The 18,642-nt window shown below is 41.1% G+C and overlaps 1 protein-coding gene across 1 annotated transcript; it reads right to left on the bottom strand.

The window, feature by feature from the left end:
- Nucleotides 1-13,227: 13,227 nt before the first annotated feature.
- On the bottom strand, nt 13,228-17,611 carry INSL3 (insulin like 3). The gene is made up of 2 exons (XM_075206773.1): nt 17,364-17,611; nt 13,228-14,780 (listed from the first exon to the last, which is right to left on the bottom strand). Exons 1-2 carry the CDS (start codon nt 17,557-17,559, stop codon nt 14,509-14,511), a joined length of 468 nt encoding a protein of 155 aa, XP_075062874.1. The 5' UTR covers nt 17,560-17,611; the 3' UTR covers nt 13,228-14,508.
- Nucleotides 17,612-18,642: the final 1,031 nt, after the last annotated feature.

Below are 18,642 nucleotides of genomic sequence, written 5' to 3'. Positions count from 1 at the left end.
AGGGGAAGTCGTAAGACCGCTAAGACTTTCACAAAACAATTGACCGTCCAACAGTCGTTTGCCATGACCACAAAATACGATAGTAGTCACCCTATTGCAAAGCGTATAACTGCGGCTGTAAATGCAATATTGGTGTTAGACGTGCGCCCGGTGTCCGCCATCAGTGGAGTGGGATTTAGAGGGTTGATGGAGGTATTGTGTCCCCGGTACCAAATCCCGTTGAGATTCCACTTCACTAGGCAGGCGATACCAAAATTGTACAGAGAAGTACGATCAAGTGTCCTCAGTGCTCTAAAAAATGCGGTTGTACCCACTGTCCACTTAACCACAGACATGTGGACAAGTGGTTCTGGGCAAACGAAGGACTATATGACTGTGACAGCCCACTGGGTAGATGCATCCCCTTCCGCAGCAACAGCAACAGCTGCATCAGTAGCAGCATCTACAAAATGGCTGCTCGTGCAAAGGCAGGCAACATTGTGTATTACAGGCTTTAATAAGAGGCACAACGCTGACAACATATTAGAGAAACTGAGGGAAATTATCTCCCAGTGGCTTACCCCACTTAGACTCTCATGGGGATTTGTGGTGTCAGACAATGCCAGTAACATTGTGCGGGCATTAAATATGGGCAATTTCCAGCACGTCCCATGTTTTGCCCACACCATTAATTTGGTGGTGCAGCATTACCTCAAGAGTGACAGGGGTGTGCAGGAGATGCTTGCGGTGGCGCGCAAAATTGCTGGACACTTTCGGCATTCAGCCAGTGCCTACCGCAGACTAGAGGCACATCAAAAAAGCATGAACCTGCCCTGCCATCACCTCAAACAAGAGGTTGTGACGCGCTGGAACTCCACCCTCTATATGCTGCAGAGGATGGAGGAGCAGCAAAAGGCCATTCAGGCCTACACAGCCACCTACGACATAGGCAAAGGAGTGGGGATGCGCCTCAGTCAAGCGCAGTGGAGACTGATTTCCGTGTTGTGCAAGGTTCTGCAGCCATTTGAACTTGCCACACGAGAAGTCAGTTCCGACACTGCCAGCTTGAGTCAGGTCATTCCCCTGATCAGGCTGTTGCAGAAGCAGCTGGAGAAAGTGAGGGAGGAGCTGGTAAGCCATTGCGATTACACCAAGCATGTAGCTCTTGTGGATGTAGCCCTTCGTACGCTTTGCCAGGATCCGAGGGTGGTCACTCTTTTAAAGTCAGAGGAATACATTCTGGCCACCGTGCTCGATCCTCGGTTTAAAGCGTATGTTGTGTCTCTGTTTCCGGTGGACACAAGTCTACAGCGGTGCAAAGACCTGCTGGTCAGGAGATTGTCCTCTGAAGAGGACCGTGACATGCCAACAGCTCCACCCTCATTTTCTTCCACATCTATGGCTGCGACTAAAAAGCTCAGTTTTCCCAAAAAAGGCGCTGGCGGGGATGCTGATAACATCTGGTCCGGACTGAAGGACCTGCCAACCATTGCAGACATGTCTACTCTCGCTGCATTGGATGCTGTCACAATAGAAAAAATTGTGGATGATTACTTTGCTGACACCATCCAAGTAGACATGTCAGACAGTCCATATTGTTACTGCCAGGAAAAAAAGGCAGTTTGGAAGCCCCTGTACAAACTGGCTCTATTTTACCTGAGTTGTCCCCCCTCCAGTGTGTACTCGGAAAGAGTTTTTAGTGCAGCGGGGAACCTGGTCAGTAACCGGCGAAGGAGGTTGCTTCCTCATAACGTTGAAAAAATGATGTTTATAAAAATGAATAATCAATTCCTCAATGAAGTACAGCACTGCCCTCCAGATAGTACAGAGGGACCTGTGGTTGTGGAGTCCAGCGGGGACGAATTGATAATGTGTGATGAGGAAGAAGTACACACTGTAGGGGGAGAGGAATCAGAGGTTGAGGATGAGGACGACATCTTGCCTCAGTAGAGCCTGTTTAGTCTGTACAGGGAGAGATGGATAGCTTTTTTGGTGTGGGGGCCCAAACAAACCAATCATTTCAGCCAAAGTTGTTTGGTAGGCCCTGTCGCTGAAATGATTGGTTTGTTAAAGTGTGCATGTCCTATTTCAGCAACATAAGGGTGGGTGTGAGGGCCCAAGGACAATTCCATCTTGGAACTTTTTTTTTTGCATTATATGACCAATCAACAGTCGTTTGCCATGTTCAAAAAGTAAAACCAAATTTAAACAAATTCAAGAAATTAAACCAAAAGTAAAATGCCCTGTCATAATATAAAACAAGAGGTATTGAGTTGCTCTAAAACTACTGTATTGTTGTTTATATTTTATAAACACTACACTTGAAAGCTTGAGTCTTTCAATGAAAAAGTAACTCTCCATTGCACGAATATTTGCAACAGGGACAATTTTAGGGTTAAGAAAGTCAACTAATAACACTTCGACGCTGTCTGTCTTTATAAACACTACACTTGGAAGTTGGAGGAGGTATTGTGGCCCCGGCACCAAATTTACTACCGGGGCCACTCCACTGTCAGTCCATATTTAGGTGTATCAGATATTAAACAACGGTGACAGTTGATGCCCAATTTTTTAATTATATTGTTGGCGCTGTAAAAAATTGTGTACCGGGCACACCACACTATGCGGTCCATACCCTTTTTTGGTGGAATTCTGACCCGTGGAGGGTTTTTTAATTATATTGTGGCCTCGGTACCAAATTGTGTACCGGGGCCACCACACTACGCAGTCAAGATAGATAGATGCGTATCATAGATAAAGTACATTCAGTGTTGTGGAGCAAATTGAAAAATATTCAAAATGCACTGACATTATCAAAAACAAGAGGTTTTCACACGCTGAAACTCCAACATGTATATGATATAGAGGATGGAGGAGCAGCCGTATGTGCAGTGTAATGCAGACCTGTTGAAGGTTTTTTATATATTTTATTGTGGTGCCCAGTGCCCACTACTCTACGCAGTTCAGATACTACTTTTGGGTGTAATTCAGACCAGTTGAAGGTTTTCTATATATTTTATTGTGGTGCCCAGTAGGGATGAGCGCACTCGGATTTATGAAATCCGAGCCCACCCGAACGTTGCGGATCCGAGTCGGATCCGAGACAGATCCGGGTATTGGCGCCAAATTCAAAAGTGAAATTGAGGCTCTGACTCATAATCCCGTTGTCGGATCTCGCGATACTCGGATCCTATAAATTCCCCGCTAGTCGCCGCCATCTTCACTCGGGCATTGATCAGGGTAGAGGGAGGGTGTGTTAGGTGGTCCTCTGTGCTGTTTAGTTCTGTGCTGTTTAGTTCTGTGCTGTTTAGTTCTGTGCTGTTTAGTTCTGTGCTGTTTAGTTCTGTGCTGTTTAGTTCTGTGCTGTTTAGTGCTGTGCTGTTTAGTGCTGTGCTGTGCAGTGCTGTGCTGTGCTGTGCTGTGCTGTGCTGTGCTGTGCTGTGCTGTGCTGTGTTCTGCAGTATCAGTCCAGTGGTGCTGTGTGCTGTGCTCTGTCCTTCTGAGGTCAGTGGTGCTGCTGGGTCCTGTGCTGTGTCCTGTTCAGTCCAGTGGTGCTGTGTCCTGTGCTCTGTGCTTCTAAGGGCATAGTTATTTCCCCATTATTCCCAAGTTTTTAAAAAATAAAAAAAAAGTAAAAAAAAAGAAAAAATTAGAAATTAAAAAAAATATATATAATTATAACCAAATGTGCAAAACCAATCCAGCAGTATAAGTCCATTGGTACTGCAATATTACCAAGTTCACACATTCTGCAGTATCAGTCCAGTGGTGCTGTGTCCTGTGCTCTGTCCTGCTGAGTTCCGTAGTGCTGCTGGGTCCTGTGCCGTGTCCTGTTCAGTCCAGTGGTGCTGTGTCCTGTGCTCTGTGCTTCTAAGGGCATAGTTATTTCCCCATTATTCCCAAGTTTTTAAAAAATAAAAAAAAGTAAAAAAAAATAAAAAAGTAAAAAAAAAATAAATAAATATAATAATTATAACCAAATTTGCAAAACCAATCCAGCAGTATAAGTCCATTGGTACTGCAATATTACCAAGTTCACACATTCTGCAGTATCAGTCCAGTGGTGCTGTGTCCTGTGCTCTGTCCTGCTGAGTTCCGTAGTGCTGCTGGGTCCTGTGCCGTGTCCTGTTCAGTCCAGTGGTGCTGTGTCCTGTGCTCTGTGCTTCTAAGGGCATAGTTATTTCCCCATTATTCCCAAGTTTTTAAAAAATAAAAAAAAAGTAAAAAAAAATAAAAAATTTAAAAAAAAAAAAAATATATAATAATTATAACCAAATTTGCAAAACCAATCCAGCAGTATAAGTCCATTGGTACTGCAATATTACCAAGTTCACACATTCTGCAGTATCAGTCCAGTGGTGCTGTGTCCTGTGCTCTGTCCTGCTGAGTTCCGTAGTGCTGCTGGGTCCTGTGCCGTGTCCTGTTCAGTCCAGTGGTGCTGTGTCCTGTGCTCTGTGCTTCTAAGGGCATAGTTTTTTCCCCACTATTCCCAAGTTTTTTAAAAATTAAAAAAAAGTAAAAAAAAATAAAAAATGTAAAAAAAAAAAAAAATATATAATAATTATAACCAAATTTGCAAAACCAATACAGCAGTATAAGTCCATTGGTACTGCAATATTACCAAGTTCACACATTCTGCAGTATCTTGTGCTACATATAATGGAGACCAAAAATTTGGAGGATAAAGTAGGGAAAGATCAAGACCCACTTCCTCCTAATGCTGAAGCTGCTGCCACTAGTCATGACATAGACGATGAAATGCCATCAACGTCGTCTTCCAAGCCCGATGCCCAATCTCGTAGTACCGGGCATGTAAAATCCAAAAAGCCCAAGTTAAGAAAAAGTAGCAAAAAGAGAAACTTTAAATCATCTGAGGAGAAACGTAAAGTTGCCAATATGCCATTTACGACACAGAGTGGCAAGGAACGGCTTAGGCCCTGGCCCGTGTTCATGACTAGTGGTTCAGCTTCACCCACGGATCTTAGCCCTCCTCCTCCTCCCCCCCCCCTACAAAAAATTGAAGAGAGTTATGCTGTCAGCAACAAAACAGCAAACAACTCTGCCTTCTAAAGAGAAATTATCACAAATCCACAAGGCGAGTCCAAGGGTGTTGGTGGTTGTCAAGCCTGACCTTCCCATCACTGTACGGGAAGAGGTGGCTCGGGAGGAGGCTATTGATGATGTAGCTGGCGCTGTGGAGGAACTTGATGATGAGGATGGTGATGTGGTTATTGTAAATGAGGCACCAGGGGGGGAAAAAGCTGATGTCCATGGGATGAAAAAGCCCATCGTCATGCCTGGTCAGAAGACCAAAAAATGCACCTCTTCGGTCTGGAGTTATTTTTATCCAAATCCAGACAACCAATGTATGGCCATATGTAGCTTATGTAAAGCTCAAATAAGCAGGGGTAAGGATCTTGCCCACCTAGGAACATCCTCCCTTATACGTCACCTGAATAACCTTCATAGTTCAGTGGTTAGTTCAGGAACTGGGGCTAGGACCCTCATCGGTACAGGGACACCTAAATCCCGTGGTCCAGTTGGATACACACCAGCAACACCCTCCTCGTCAACTTCCTCCACAATCTCCATCAGATTCAGTCCTGCAGCCCAAGTCAGCAGCCAGACTGAGTCCTCCTCAATACGGGATTCATCCGAGGAATCCTGCAGCGGTACGCCTACTACTGCCACTGCTGCTGTTGCTGCTGTTAGTCAGTCATCTTCCCAGAGGGGAAGTCGTAAGACCGCTAAGTCTTTCACAAAACAATTGACCGTCCAACAGTCGTTTGCCATGACCACAAAATACGATAGTAGTCACCCTATTGCAAAGCGTATAACTGCGGCTGTAACTGCAATGTTGGTGTTAGACGTGCGCCCGGTGTCCGCCATCAGTGGAGTGGGATTTAGAGGGTTGATGGAGGTATTGTGTCCCCGGTACCAAATCCCCTCGAGATTCCACTTCACTAGGCAGGCGATACCAAAAATGTACAGAGAAGTACGATCAAGTGTCCTCAGTGCTCTTAAAAATGCGGTTGTACCCACTGTCCACTTAACCACGGACATGTGGACAAGTGGTTCTGGGCAAACGAAGGACTATATGACTGTGACAGCCCACTGGGTAGATGCATCCCCTTCCGCAGCAACAGCAACAGCTGCATCAGTAGCAGCATCTACAAAATGGCTGCTCATGCAAAGGCAGGCAACATTGTGCATTACAGGCTTTAATAAGAGGCACAACGCTGACAACATATTACAGAAAATGAGGGAAATTATCTCCCAGTGGCTTACCCCACTTAGACTCTCATGGGGATTTGTGGTGTCAGACAATGCCAGTAACATTGTGCGGGCATTAAATATGGGCAATTTCCAGCACGTCCCATGTTTTGCCCACACCATTAATTTGGTGGTGCAGCATTACCTCAAGAGTGACAGGGGTGTGCAGGAGATGCTTGCGGTGGCGCGCAAAATTGCTGGACACTTTCGGCATTCAGCCAGTGCCTACCGCAGACTAGAGGCACATCAAAAAAGCATGAACCTGCCCTGCCATCACCTCAAACAAGAGGTTGTGACGCGCTGGAACTCCACCCTCTATATGCTGCAGAGGATGGAGGAGCAGCAAAAGGCCATTCAGGCCTACACAGCCACCTACGACATAGGCAAAGGAGTGGGGATGCGCCTCAGTCAAGCGCAGTGGAGACTGATTTCCGTGTTGTGCTAGGTTCTGCAGCCATTTGAACTTGCCACACGAGAAGTCAGTTCCGACACTGCCAGCTTGAGTCAGGTCATTCCCCTGATCAGGCTGTTGCAGAAGCAGCTGGAGAAAGTGAGGGAGGAGCTGGTAAGCCATTGCGATTACACCAAGCATGTAGCTCTTGTGGATGTAGCCCTTCGTACGCTTTGCCAGGATCCGAGGGTGGTCACTCTTTTAAAGTCAGAGGAATACATTCTGGCCACCGTGCTCGATCCTCGGTTTAAAGCGTATGTTGTGTCTCTGTTTCCGGCGGACACAAGTCTACAGCGGTGCAAAGACCTGCTGGTCAGGAGATTGTCCTCTGAAGAGGACCGTGACATGCCAACAGCTCCACCCTCATTTTCTTCCACATCTATGGCTGCGAGGAAAAAGCTCAGTTTTCCCAAAAGAGGCACTGGCGGGGATGCTGATAACATCTGGTCCGGACTGAAGGACCTGCCAACCATTGCAGACATGTCTACTCTCGCTGCATTGGATGCTGTCACAATAGAAAAAATTGTGGATGATTACTTTGCTGACACCATCCAAGTAGACATGTCAGACAGTCCATATTGTTACTGGCAGGAAAAAAAGGCAGTTTGGAAGCCCCTGTACAAACTGGCTCTATTTTACCTGAGTTGTCCCCCCTCCAGTGTGTACTCGGAAAGAGTTTTTAGTGCAGCGGGGAACCTGGTCAGTGAGCGGCGAAGGAGGTTGCTTCCTCACAACGTTGAAAAAATGATGTTTATAAAAATGAATAATCAATTCCTCAATGAAGTACAGCACTGCCCTCCAGATACTACATAGGGACCTGTGGTTGTGGAGTCCAGCGGGGACGAATTGATAATGTGTGATGAGGAGGAAGTACACACTGTAGGGGGAGAGGAATCAGAGGTTGAGGATGAGGGCGACATCTTGCCTCAGTAGAGCCTGTTTAGTCTGTACAGGGAGAGATGAATAGCTTTTTTGGTGTGGGGGCCCAAACAAACCAATCATTTCAGCCAAAGTTGTTTGGTAGGCCCTGTCGCTGAAATGATTGGTTTGTTAAAGTGTGCATGTCCTATTTAAACAACATAAGGGTGGGTGTGAGGGCCCAAGGACAATTCCATCTTGGACCTTTTTTTTTTGCATTATATGACCAATCAACAGTCGTTTGCCATGTTCAAAAAGTAAAACCAAATTTAAAAAAATACAAGAAATTAAACCAAAAGTAAAATGCCGTGTCATAATTTAAAACAAGAGGTATTGACGTGCTCTAAAACTACTGTATTATATTTTATAAACACTACACTTGAAAGCTTGAGTCTTTTCAATAAAAAAGTAACTGTCCATTGCACGAATATTTGCAACAGGGACAATTTTAGGGTTAAGAAAGTCAACTAATAACACTTCGACGCTGTCTGTCTTTATAAACACTACACTTGGAAGTTGGAGGAGGTATTGTGGCCCCGGCACCAAATTTACTACCGGGGCCACTCCACTGTGCAGTCCATATTTAGGTGTATCAGATATTAAACAACGGTGACAGTTGATGCCCAATTTTTTAATTATATTGTGGCCTCGGTACCAAATTGTGTACCGGGGCCACCACACTACGCAGTCAAGATAGATAGATGCGTATTGCGTATCATAGATAAAGTACATTCAGTGGTGTGGGGCAAATTGAAAAATATTCAAAATGCACTGACATTATCAAAAACAAGAGGTTGTCACACGCTAAAACTCCAACATGTATATGATGGAGAGGATGGAGGAGCAGCCGTATGTGTAGTGTAATGCAGATCTGTTGAAGGTTTTTTATATATTTTATTGTGGTGCCCAGTGCCCACTCCTCTACGCAGTCCAGGTACATTTATTGGTGCGAATCATAAAAGTTCAGGGTTTTTAATATATATTGTGGTGACCCACTCCTCTACGCAGTCCAGGTACAATTATTGGTGCGAATCATAAAAGTTCAGGGTTTTTAATATATATTGTGGTGACCCACTCCTCTACGCAGTCCAGGTACATTTATTGGTGCGATTCATAAAAGTTCAGGGTTTTTAATATATTGTGGTGACCCACTCCTCTACGCAGTCCAGGTACATTTATTGGTGCGAATCATAAAAGTTCAGGGTTTTTAAGATATTGTGGTGACCCACTCCTCTACGCAGTCCAGGTACATTTATTGGTGCGAATCATAAAAGTTCAGGGTTTTTAATATATTGTGGTGACCCACTCCTCTACGCAGTCCAGGTACAATTATTGGTGCGAATCATAAAAGTTCAGGGTTTTTAATATATTGTGGTGACCCACTCCTCTACGCAGTCCAGGTACAATTATTGGTGCGAATCATAAAAGTTCAGGGTTTTTAATATATTGTGGTGACCCACTCCTCTACGCAGTCCAGGTACAATTATTGGTGCGAATCATAAAAGTTCAGGGTTTTTAATATATTGTGGTGACCCACTCCTCTACGCAGTCCAGGTACAATTATTGGTGCGAATCATAAAAGTTCAGGGTTTTTAATATATATTGTGGTGACCCACTCCTCTACGCAGTCCAGGTACATTTATTGGTGCGATTCATAAAAGTTCAGGGTTTTTAATATATTGTGGTGACCCACTCCTCTACGCAGTCCAGGTACATTTATTGGTGCGAATCAAACAAGTTGATGGTTTTCTTATTATATATATTGTGGTGACCCACTCCTCTACGCAGTCCAGGTACATTTATTGGTGCGATTCATAAAAGTTCAGGGTTTTTAATATATTGTGGTGACCCACTCCTCTACGCAGTCCAGGTACATTTATTGGTGCGATTCATAAAAGTTCAGGGTTTTTAATATATATTGTGGTGACCCACTCCTCTACGCAGTCCAGGTACATTTATTGGTGCGAATCATAAAAGTTCAGGGTTTTTAATATATATTGTGGTGACCCACTCCTCTACGCAGTCCAGAAAGATACCTTGTTGCAACGTTTTGGACTAATAACTATATTGTGAGGTGTTCAGAATACACTGTAAATTAGTGGAAATGCTTGTTATTGAATGTTATTGAGGTTAATAATAGCCTAGGAGTGAAAATAAGCCCAAAAACTTGATTTTTAAACTTTTTATGTTTTTTTCAAAAAAAATCCGAATCCAAAACCTTAAATCCGAACCGAGACCTTTCGTCAAGTGTTTTGCGAGACAAATCCGAACCTCAAAAATAACGAAAATCCGGATCCAAAACACAAAACACAAAACACGAGACCTCAAAAGTCGCCGGTGCACATCCCTAGTGCCCAGTGCCCACTACTCTACGCAGTCCAGATACTATTTTTGGGTGTAATTCTGACCTGTTGAAGGTTTTCTATATATTATATTGTGGTGGCCAGTGGCCAGTCCTCTACGCAGTCCAGATACTATTTTTGGGTGTAATTCAGACCAGTTGATGGGTTTTTAATTGTATTGTGGGGAACACTCCTCTACGCAGTCCAGAAAGATACCTCGTTGCAACGTTTTGTACTAAAAAAAAAAAATTATTGTGAGGTGTTAGGTGTTCAGAAAAGCCTTTAAATTAGTGGAAATTATTGTTATTGAATGTTATTGAGGTTAATAATAGCGTAGGAGTGAAAATAAGCCCAAAAACTTGCTTTTTACACTTTTTAGTTTTTTTCCAAAAAAATCCGAATCCAAAACCTTAAATCCGAACCAAAACGTTTCGGCAGGTGTTTTGCAAAACAAATCCGAACCCAAAACATCGAGAAAATCCGGATCCAAAACACAAAACACGAGACCTCAAAAGTCGCCGGTGCACATCCCTAGTGTGAACGGGGTCTCTGAGCTGGGATGCTCTTTGACTCGGAAAAATCCTGGGATATTGCAGGGGCAGCAATCTGAAAGTGGTATAAGAAGATGCAATCATAGACATTGCTGATTCTGGTTGGTCCTCCTGCTCACCCCCTTTCACAGTAATTTATGGTGGTGACTGTTCACCACTTTTAGTGGTAATAGAGCTTTAAGTAATAGATGTGATTTTAGTCCAATTTTCACCCCCTTCTCTCCCCAATCCTATCCCATCCACTTTCCTACTCATAATTATCATTTCCCCCTAATATTATCATTCTCTCCCTCTTCAAACCTTTTCAACCTGAGAAAGTTAATCTTACTCAAAGAGGTTTGATTTGGAGTAAGATTAGGGAGACTGTTAAACTCCCTAGTGACTAGAGATAAGCAAAATGTTCTAAGCAGAATGAACTTACTCTCCATGTCACCATTCTATTCATAGGCGACAAATTTCACAAAATGCAAATGTACAGTGTGGAATGGTCAACAGTAGAATTCAAAGATTGTATCGCTGGAACTTCACACCTGTGAAACAACTATAAAGCTGCACTGTAGGATCTGTCACTTTTTTGGCTGCATTTTACTGAAGCATAATTTGTTATCCCTTGTACCTGTCCCCACAATTGTATTGCCCTGTGTATGTAAAGACTGTATTGAATAGGTTGATGAACTGAGTACTCCTTTGCAGTGGCTGTCTACAAGTTGACAATGCAAAAGGATACAAATTAGTTTATTATTTTGCACATAAAGAAAATACTGGCTGTTTTTTCAAGTAGCACACAAATACTCGATAGCTTTATTTTTACATTGAAATTTAAAGTTGATCTAGGACATGGCCTACCCCAAATATAAATCTGTCCCCACATTTTAAATTTACCTCCCCCTCCAATGCAACATGGTTTTGCCCAGGTGCAAAGTTACTCCTTTTTTATGCTTTGCTCTCCTTAACGACTCAGGCCCACTGAGTTTTTTGAACATGACATTGGCAAGTCCTGAAGGATCTATAAATCTTGTCACAAAGGTTAAATACTGCAATTTTATGAAGGAAAGTGGCAAGGAAGGAGCAGATGTACTAGAAAATTATGATTAATTAGATGTATGGAGGGAGAGCAAGCAATAGGTAAGAATATAAGCAAAAAAGAGAATTAAGTAGGGCTGGAGAACAGGCAATAGGGTATTATTATTATTATTATCATTTATTTGTTAGGCGCCACAAGGTGTCCGCAGCGCCGTACATAGTACAAACAGTAAACCATACAGGGTTAAACAGTACAGAACAGTAAACACAAAGTACCAATGCTTCAGAAACTCCGGGACAGACAAATGGAGTAAGGACGGAGCAGAAGAACAGGTGTGGAGACACGAGGGAAGAAGTGCCCTGCTCAAACGAGCTTACATCCTAAGGGAGGGTGGACGAAACAGACACGAGAGGGAGCGGTGATACCAGGAGAGAGAGGGAAGAGCAAGCAGAGTAGGTGAGGGGTTAGGTGGATGATTGGTAGGCTTTAAGGAACAGGTGAGTTTTAAGTGCTCGTTTGAAGGAGCACAGATTGGGAGCGAGACGGATGGAGCGAGGGAGGTCATTCCAGTGTAGGGTACGTGAGAGAGCAAGAGGTAAATTATGGCTGAGAGAGGAATGTACAAGGAAAATTTGAAAGGTAAAGAGAACAGAGAGCTGCAAGCAAAAGAGGAGCAAAATAATTGCAAAATTACCATTTGTCACCAAGTAATTTATGAAGCACAAAATTGAAAGTTGTGCTGCACAGAATAAGCCTTTGTCTCACCATTACTCTTGATATATGCAAGCGTGCCTAGATTTCTTCCAATATTTTTATGAAGCAAAATGGCATTTTTGGAGGAGCAGAAGCTTACAGAAGAGGACTTGCTAAGTACAGAAAAAAATATATTTCATCTTGCCATCTTTTTTAAAATGAAATAAAATGGTAGATAGCATATTTTTAGGTTTGTTCCTTGCCATGTGGAGGAATGCACAATCACTTTTATTCCATAAAAATAATTATTGTGCACCAGCTCAGAGCTGGCAGTCTTCAGGTCTCATCCTATACTTTTAATTGTGGCTCAGTTTGGGCCTCAATGTTTCATAGGGGGAAGGGGGGGGGGGGGTCACATTCTTCTCATGATGAATATAAGCAATAAATTAGGCTAAATCAACAAGTATTTAATGAGAAAATTTTAAATGTTTGTGTTAAAGTGGTTGGAAATTGGACTATAGGGAGGGTGCTGTATAGAGAACAATAAGGGGGCTGTAAAAAGAACTATAGGAAAAGGGTCCACAATGAGAACTATATGGGAGGGACTGCAATGAGAGCTAAAGGCAGCAATAACAGACATAGATGGGGCTACAATGAGAGAGACATGGACGGGTCTGCAATGAAAGAGACATGGAGGGTGCAAAGGTTGAGACATGGAGGGGGCAAAGGGAGAGATATGGTGGGGGCAAAGGGTGAGATAGAGGTGGCAATGGGAAAGAGATGGAGGAAGCAATGGTAGTGAGATGGAGGGGCAATGGGAGAGAGATAGAGGAGGTGATGAGAGAGATTTGAGGGTAAGAATAACACAGTTTTTCTCTTTCTTTTTTGTGACTGATGACACCATGTCCTTAATTTTAGATTATACGCCCCCCTAATTTTAGTGCCCCAGGCCCCCCAAAGCCTTAATCCAGCCTTGACACTAGACAAAAAAATTAATTCAAATACAATACAATTTATTACAGATACTAACATTTTTTATTACATTTAGGAAGTTGGTACATTTACAGATAAATAAATCAAATTAAGAGAAAAATCATGAAAAGATATATAAATCTGCATTGGGCAGCACAGTGGCCTAGTGGTTAGCACTTCTGCCTTGCAGCACTGGGGTCATGAGTTTGATTCCCGACCATGGCCTTATCTGTGTGGAGTTTGTATGTTCTCCCTGTGTTTGCGTGGGTTTCCTCCGGGTGCTCCGGTTTCCTCCCACACTCCAAAAAAAACATACTGGTAGGTTAATTGGCTGCTATCAAAATTGACCCTAGTCTCTCCCTCTCTGTCTATGTCTGTGTGTGAGTGTGTGTCTATATTAGGGAATTTAGACTGTAAGCTCCAATGGGGCTGGGACTGATGTGCATGAGTTTTCTGTACAGCGCTGCGGAATTAGTGGCGCTATATAAATAAATGATGATGATGATGATGATCATATTATGCTTAATTACAATGGAAAACCAGAATTTTAACTTTTTACCTTATCTGCAGTAGTGGAAGTTTAGCTATGCATAAAATGGTTTCCAAAATGTACATGAGTAGGGGCTACTGTATGAATGGAATATGGAGGCGTTGGCTGGGTACTGTTGCATACAAGTAAATATGTTAAAAAGCGACTTCAGAATGAGCTTTTTACCCCAGAAGGCATTTTAAATAAATGATACTAATGCTTGCAAATTATCTTTTTGTCATCAAATTTTTAAACAGTTTATATTGTAATCTGTCATGAGAAGGGCCCACCTCACAGTGTCATATTGGTTTGTTTTTATATTTAAAATGTTATGTCTGTGGATTTCTTGGAAATTGTACAGCGCTACTTAATTTGTTGGCGTGTTATTCATGAAAGGCAAACAGAGAAGAACTTTAATGTATATCTACTGTATAGGAGGACAATATAGATTGTTACCATTAGTGAAAAGACATATTCCTTACATTCCTAAGTCATTAAATGATCTACTGTTCATGCATTATGGTGCTAAATAATTATTTCTGCTCTGGACTATATATAGTATATGCAGTGCTGCGACAAAGGGACAATTTATCTGTATAGGTTATCAAATCACTTCAACCATCATGTACAATATGTCAGGGATAAATAAAGTTTTGTAATTGAAATGTTCTATAAAATATATAAGATTATATAAGAGTTCCATGAAGGAAACTAGGAAGAGGGCGCTATCTAAAACATGTGTGATGATAGTGCTTGATGTGCTCAGACATATATGATTAGCAGAACTTCATAAGCTCAGTCTTGGTGCAGCCTCTCTGGCAGCAGGATAAAGCTGGCCCTGTGCTTCTCTTCATCCGCAGACTGACACCTTGCTGTTCTTCACCCACAAGTGGGTCATACAGGGCACCCTGCAACTGTTCTATAGTTGGGTCACTCTTTTGCATAGAAGGGTAAGGAGGGTTCGGAGCTCCATGCCTTTCTGAGTACACTGCATTCAGGCGATCAGGATCCTCCAAGGAAACTCTATTAAGCCAGTCCAGAAAATCTCCTACAATGATAGCAATAAAAAGTAAGGTAGCGGAACTATTTTCTCCTATTAAGACTAAATCCTAGCAACCTCAGCAGTTCCCAAATAGATAGATTGCTATATCTTTTGTTATTTTGGTCTTATGTGATTACATAATACAAAGAGCAATGATATGCTTTTAGTCACCTCAACCAATCCGATGTTCCTTTTTACTAGTGCAGTTAGAGTAATGAAAACTAACATTTGATTTGATGCTTTTGGTTAAAACACTTGTATTCCAATCGCACAATTTTATTAAATACACATTTATATGTACATATTAAATTGTCAGCTTTGCAGCACAGACATTCTTTCCTGCCACATGTTATTGTACTAAAAACTAGGAAAAACTTCAAAAAAAAATGCATGCACAATCTCTTTTACTAAAAGGATTGAAGGATTGTTTGATGACTTAAAATGAAAAACAAATACCTTTCATGCTCCATTCACCAAATCAGCTGGGGCTACTGATTCAATGCCTCTGCCCCATGAACTTCCCTTTCAAGTAAAGGAAGAGGGAAGGGGCATCAACACCTGCTAAGCATGTTTCAAATAGACCGAGAGGGAAGAGCGCAGTGCAGCGCCGTTACGCCTATTGGGTATCCCAGCCGATCTGGTGAAAGGGACGTGGAATGTAAGTTTATTCTAAATATCCTCGAACCCTATACCTATTTTTGATGATCCTCACACAAATGCACATACACGTTTAATAAGTGTACAGCAGTTACTTATACTTCTGGAACATTAACATAAAACAAAAGTATAACCTCACATATGTTTAAAGGGTAACGCTATCTAAAGAGAGACCCATCGGATCACAAATTTATTTGTTATTGAACTCAGGAGAGGTTTGGAAAAAGGAATGGGACATGCACTGAGAATGTGACATCATTGATTAAACGTAGCTTTAGGTTAATGATCCATAGTTTACTATTCACATGCTGAAATCCATGGTACAAAAAGTTGTTTCCTTATAAACTTTCTTCTGGGTTTGATTGCTAACTATGGGATGCATTGTCAAAGTGTGAAATGCCCTTGCTAGAAACATTTGGGGCTAGATTTACTAAGCTGCGGGTTTGAAAAAGTGGGGATGTTGCCTATAGCAACCAATCAGATTCTAGCTGTAATTTTGTAGAAAGTACTAAATAGATGAAAGCTAGAATCTGATTGGTTGCTATAGGCAACATCCCCACTTTTTCAAACCCGCAGCTTAGTAAATCTAGCCCTTGGTGTTTTGCTGATAACAGGACTTTTTCTCTTTACCTTACATATTGAGCAGTTACTGCAGGTGGCAAAGGCAATGGAAAGCCTATTTATCAATTATTATGGAAGTACTTGTACCGCTGCAATATGTATTCTGCTAACGCCATCTCAGGAAAGCATTTACAATTGAAAAAATATTTATTTATCAAATAAATATTATTTTTCTCCACCAATTCATATAAAATCATTAGGTCTATTGCCCCACTCTCCCAAAAAGATTGCAATTTTCTGTGAGAGAGAAGTGGTAGATATTAAATAACATATAATATAAAGACCTCTATATTTTTTTGTATATATATATATATATATATGTATATATATATATATATATATATATATATATATATATATATATATAAAAGCTTTTATTTATTTATTTTAATTAAAGCTTTTATTTAGGTATTATTTATTTATCCTTATAGCACTGACTGGCCTGTAAGTAACTCTTACTGCTGTATCATTAGGGCAGTTACTGACCTGCACAAATTAACAAGCTACTAATAAATTGCAGCAAAAAGTTATTACGGCAAGAAAAAATCTATACCTTACAAGATCTTTAATAAATATGCCCCTAACTGCGGATTGTTTTTTCCCTTTGGATAGAGTTACCTTTTAAAAATTAAATACTCAGACTGTACATTGCTTTTCATGTATAGATATAAGCCTTTATTTAAGACGGCATAGTATTCATCGGCTAGTACTATAAATATATTTACATAAACTATATTTACTCTAAACCAAAGATGGAATGTTTATAATGTTTATTTACAGAAAGGTGAGGGGAGTCAGTTTAAAATACCCATATAATATTTTGTGTAAATGTCTCTTACATAAGTATTTGAATTTTATTATAATTCTATAACAGTTAACTCTACCAGGCCCTGGATATACAAAGCAATTGCCCTTCTAGCTAATCTGATTTAGTGATAGAATTTCCAGTCCAGGCCTTACACACTCATTACCTGCAAAACCAAACTACACTGTATATCAAAATCAATACATTGTTTTGTATGGCAGGTCAAGCTACAATAAAATTATATGGTACCTGAGAGATTACCTGAGAAATACATCATTGCATGTATTTAAACAAAAGGTGAACACATAAAATCGTATCATACACGTGTCTAACCTTTACACTTTTTAAAAAATAATATTTCATGGGCCCCTATAAAACCCAAGAAGTTCCAGAGTAGTTTGCTGACAAAATGCACTGGCATAGTCTAATTATTTTCTTTCTTATGTCAAACAGTAACCTGTTTGGTGAACTACACATAGTGTATACTGGATACACTGGTTACTTACGATAAGGATTAATTCTCTCCTGCCCAGGCTCTGGTGAGTATCTCTTCCACCGTGATCCTCCACATGACATGACAACTGTCCGTATGAAATCTCTTCCACACAGCCTTATCCCAACATCTGAAACCTCCAGTCCCTGGCACCAACTTGGTATAATAAAAGCAATCAACAGGCCACAGAGACAGAACCGGAGACACATGGCTTTTGCAATTATGTTTTGACCTGTTGTAATGTCGAGCGGACAGTCCTCCGCCTTATAAGTAAGATCTGAATCATTATCTCTTCATGGTCTATTAAGAAAAGAGATTCTGAGAAATAACCTTGTAAAAGAACACATAGAACAGGCAAGGACAACCTCATGGCTAACAGCTGCAAATGGTGACCCCAATGTTTTCTTTCTTTCTCTTAGTTTTCTTGTTTTAAAAAGATTGAATAAAAGCTGCTATTCCATTGTGAAGGCAGTGGGCATTGGATTTTATTGCTTAACCAAAAATGCATCCTCAACCTGACTGTATTTATATAGTGAGCAAGAATACATTCTAAGGGATCTAGCATTTAAGAATCCATTAACATATGTTTCATTGATTGAGCTTTTACCTTTTGCTCACACTTTACTCTCACTGTAATTGCTGCAGCCTTTGTAGGAAATATCCAGTTCAGGTTATGTAGTAAACACTTACTGGTGTCTGGGGTACGTCGCTGGGAGTGCAGTAGGAATAAATTGCATCACTACTGTTTTAGAAAAACCCCTCTCTTATTTAACTGCCAACCCCATGTATCAAACAGGGTGGAACCTGCAACATGAATCCAGGATCCATCAAACGCAATATTACTCTGTGAACTCAGTTACTTAGTCCATAGTACTATAAGCCGATAAACAGGACAGACTCTTATCTCCTATACTGTATGCTAACAATGTGATACAGTTCTTGGAGGCTCAGGTAATGGAGGAGGGCTCAGAATTATCATTAGCATTCTTCAATAGCAATTTTACACAAAAATTATGAAGCAGTTAAACATAGATGCTACAATACATTATCAAGTTTTCATTGCTATAAATTCATTGCCTGTTTTATAAATATGTAAAAGTATAGTACTTTCTTCAAGTAAGTATGTGTGTATCCCAGGTTCCATTACAATCCTTCCCATAATATCATTATCCACTATTGGTCAATTATCTTTCACAATGTTAATGTTATTATTTGTTCCATTATAATCATCCAAGTCCTATAATATTGTCCTCCTTGTTGTCTATAGAAGAAATGTAGGTGACATTTTCACC

Source organism: Mixophyes fleayi, chromosome 1, assembly GCF_038048845.1.
Source record: "Mixophyes fleayi isolate aMixFle1 chromosome 1, aMixFle1.hap1, whole genome shotgun sequence".
In the NCBI taxonomy this organism is placed as follows: domain Eukaryota; kingdom Metazoa; phylum Chordata; class Amphibia; order Anura; family Limnodynastidae; genus Mixophyes; species Mixophyes fleayi.
The sequence above is the reverse complement of the archived record's forward strand: the minus strand, read 5'-3'. Positions and strand labels throughout refer to the sequence as shown.